Source organism: Channa argus, chromosome 24, assembly GCF_033026475.1.
Source record: "Channa argus isolate prfri chromosome 24, Channa argus male v1.0, whole genome shotgun sequence".
NCBI classification, from domain to species: Eukaryota; Metazoa; Chordata; class Actinopteri; order Anabantiformes; family Channidae; genus Channa; species Channa argus.
This window is the reverse complement of record NC_090220.1, coordinates 5,802,514-5,806,071: the sequence shown is the minus strand read 5'-3', so window position 1 is coordinate 5,806,071 and position 3,558 is coordinate 5,802,514. Positions and strand designations below refer to the sequence as shown.

At 39.8% G+C, this 3,558-nt stretch overlaps 1 protein-coding gene across 2 annotated transcripts; it reads left to right on the top strand.

Annotated features, from left to right (window-relative positions):
• The first annotated feature begins 1,048 nt into the window (after positions 1-1,048).
• ptrh2 (peptidyl-tRNA hydrolase 2) lies at positions 1,049-2,952 on the top strand. Of its 2 annotated transcripts, none has more exons than XM_067494783.1 (2): positions 1,049-1,125; positions 1,683-2,952. In XM_067494783.1, exon 2 carries the CDS (start codon positions 1,697-1,699, stop codon positions 2,210-2,212), a length of 516 nt encoding a protein of 171 aa, XP_067350884.1. In that variant the 5' UTR covers positions 1,049-1,125; positions 1,683-1,696; the 3' UTR covers positions 2,213-2,952. The 2 variants fall into 2 exon arrangements, with proteins under 2 accessions (XP_067350884.1, XP_067350883.1); XM_067494782.1 differs by having other exon boundaries at positions 1,076-1,195.
• The last annotated feature ends 606 nt before the right edge of the window (positions 2,953-3,558 follow it).

Here is a 3,558-nt window from a genome sequence, read left to right as displayed (position 1 = left end):
TTGGCAGCGTGAAAAGCCATATTTTACCCTGAATTGATGAGGCTTTATGTCTAAAAATAGACAATTAGTCTGGGAGTTTTTGCTTTAGCTGCGTGCGCTGTTGTGCTTTGCAGGTCTCGGCAGGCAGGCACCACACTGGCTCGCTGAGAGAGATGTGTTTGGGAAAGCGTAACGAAGAGGTCGACTCTCTTCTTTCTTGGAAAAACACAGCTGCACACATTTAAAGTTATAAGTACATGGTAAATGGTCTGCACTTATATAGCGCTTTTCTACCTATTGGCACTCAAAGCGCTTTACACTGCTTCTTATTTACCCAATCACACTCACAATCACACACACATTCATACACTGATGGGGGAGCTGCTATGCAGCTGGCCAACACTCACCGGGAGCAACTAAGTTGGGGTTCAGTGTCTTGCTCAAGGACACTTCGACATGTGACCGGAGGAGCCGGGGATTGAACCAACAACTGTGAGATTGGTGGCCAACCGCTCTACCTTCCTGCGCCACAGTCGCCCACATGCAGTATTTACACTGGGGTTAAAGGCAGCAAAGTGGTGTTGATGGAAAAGTGTTTTATTTATTTATGTTTTACTTGTCTCAAATACATTTAATCGCACTTAGTCCATTTATCTTTTCCATGAGACCACTAGAGATTGCTGGTTAGTCATTGCAATACCAGCTCCTCAGCTGAAATAATGACATTAGGCAAACTTCCTCAGAGGCAAAAAATACAAAGGCCAATATGCGATGCAAATGATGATGCTATCAAAGCAATCATTTATAAAAATCTTAAATAATTAAATACTTTATAAAGTATAAAAATCTTAAAAAGTAGAAAAGGTATTTAAAAAGCCGCGTACAAGCAATAATGTCCTTTACAAGCTGAACGTTTTGAAGATTGAATGGTGTTGAATAGTTGAAAATATGCTGAAGTAGTTGGTAAAATGAGAATAAGAGAATAATAATACAGAGTAGGATCTCAATACTGTGAATGTCCGAGCAATGTAAAGCATTCAGTGGATAATAACGTCCTAAGGAAGTCTAACGGGACGTGACGTCATCAAAAAGGGCCATCAAGAAGGAGCTTCATTCATGCTTTCAATTTGACGAACAGACCGACAGGTTGGAATTAATCTAATCTCAGAAAGTACTATGGATGTTTTCTCGCTGTGTGGGCTTGAGATGTATGAATGTGAGTCTGTTTGCTTTTGCAGCGATATCTGTTGTACTCAACAGGTGCTGCTGAGAGTAAGCGCTCCTAATTCCCGGTAGGAAGCTAATGTTAGCCCAAGAAATTGGTATTGGTAAAGTTAACGTTAGCGTTAAGTCTTAATTTCTTTATAAAGTGAAATTATTACCAAGAGGATATTATAGTATCGAATGTTGTACACTTTCATTAAATTTTAAGCCAACGTGGAGTAAAAGTTCATTAAATTCTGTTTCAGGTTTTAGGCACATCGGCTTTCCGAGTTTCTTGCAAGTTCATTAATTTCATTAAAAGAGGAATTGGACTTTGGACGTCTACAATTTACTGTAGTGATCTTAGACTGACATTGCTGGCCAGCTGTTGTTTTTACAGTCAAAGACTTTTAAATCTTAGATTTAAAAAGAGAGCTCTCTAAACTTTCATTATAATCTGTATATTTCTGTTTCACATTTTACTGTGTATTGTTTTTCAGGTGTAAATATAATAATGGATTCGCTTTATGGTCCGTTGGGCTTGGGTGTAGCAGCAGGACTGGGTTGTGGGCTCATCCTCGGTTGGCACCTTCGGTGTCGCTTTGGCCCTACATCTAAAAGCCTGACGGCAGCGATGGGAGACGGCGCCAGTGAAGCAAGTGTGATGGGAGAAAGAGGCGAGTTCAAGATGATTCTGGTGGTCCGAAATGACCTGAAGATGGGCAAAGGGAAGGTTGCTGCCCAGTGCTCCCATGCTGCTGTGTCAGCCTACAAGCAGGTCCAGCGCAGGAACCCTGAGCTTCTCAAACAGTGGGAGTACTGTGGCCAACCCAAAGTGGTGGTGAAGGCCCCTGATGAAGACACACTGATTAATCTGCTGAGTCATGCAAAAGAAGTAGGGCTTCCTGTCAGCCTGATCCAGGATGCAGGAAGGACACAAATCGCACCTGGGTCACGCACTGTGCTGGGTATTGGTCCAGGCCCAGCTGAACTCTTAGATATTGTCACTGGAGACTTGAAGCTGTACTAGAGCTTGCATCTCTAGGAATTTCTCATTGTTAAAACTATGTACAAAACAACTTACTTTATTACATCTAACTACTTGAATTTTGGGGATTATATGCTTGTATATAAGTAATAAACTTTTTATAATTTACATAAGTTCGGTAATTGTTTAAATGGCAGAAACACAGTAAAGTTTCCATCTTGTGGTGGAAAATAATAAATAGTTTGAGTCTAAAATGTATTACTCTGAGCATAGTCTCTTTTCCCCGCAGTAAGAATGAATGCCATGGGTAGAAGGGTATCTCCCTACATGCTAAAGGTAGAACTAAGGGGAGCACAATTTAGTTCACTGTATGCAGAGTAAGGTTGAGGTGAAAGGTTTAGTGGAGAGGGAAATCCAGACAAAAGTGGATTGAGCAGGTTTTCAAGGACAAGGAACTGATTGATGATTGGACATATGGAAAACCTAAATAATTTTGGGAATATTGGTGTCAAATCTTTGATAATTAAATTAAAAGTTGAATCCCACCCCCAGTAGGAGTTAAGGAATAGCCCAGAAAACAATATAAATAAACTAACAACATCCACACTTTTAGACCAGTTTTCAACCTCTGTCTTGGTGTATTGACATTTTTTGTAAATACTTCACTATTGAACTTTTTGTTCCTGCTCCCTGATTATTTTGAAGACAAGTTTTGTGGCTGCTTGAGAAAAAAAACGCCATTCTCAGAGGAAACACATAAAAATAAATTCTGTCAAATGTTACGTGCAAAACAGTGATTGAATGGCAGTTGATTCCATGTTATCATTTTATGTCGAATTAGAAATCTTAAGAAATCTTAGAAATCTTAAGTGTTCTTTGAATGACCCCAAAAACTATATGAAAGTAAGTCATATATTCAGTATTTAATAGTTAAAATACAACTTAACTCACCACAATGACCAGTTGGATGTAACATTTTGTTTGTATTGAAGCAGTAGAGATGGTTACAAGACTGAATGTCATTTAGATTTCTTCATAAAATTAAAAAGAAGCTTAAACCTCATTTCTGGCCTTAAATTATACAAACTTTCTTACCAGTTGCCAGGACTGACAGAATGTCTCTGCTACGCTGAAACAAATCTCTGCATGCCTAGCAGGTATGGTACACAGGAGGCTCCGTCCACCAAATCGCCCGGTTGATTGGTTTGGAGAGATCAGGTCTCAGAGATGGAGTGCTCCCTTTTTCACCTGCGATGTTGCACGACTGATTTAGTGGCTTGTGTGTACGGTGCTGTTCTCGATTTCATTAATGATCTTGCCTTCTCTTTCAAGGTGACACATACAGGTAACGCTTTAAGGTGCTGATTTGTCCGGCAAATATAATGTGC

Excerpts from the sequence above, each read along its gene's own strand:
- ptrh2 (XM_067494782.1), top strand. The coding sequence starts at position 1,156 with ATGGATGTTTTCTCGCTGTGTGGGCTTGAGATGTATGAAT. Across the intron at positions 1,196-1,682 it reads TGGGCTTGAGATGTATGAAT|GTGTAAATATAATAATGGAT; the intron begins GTGAGTCTGTTT and ends ATTGTTTTTCAG.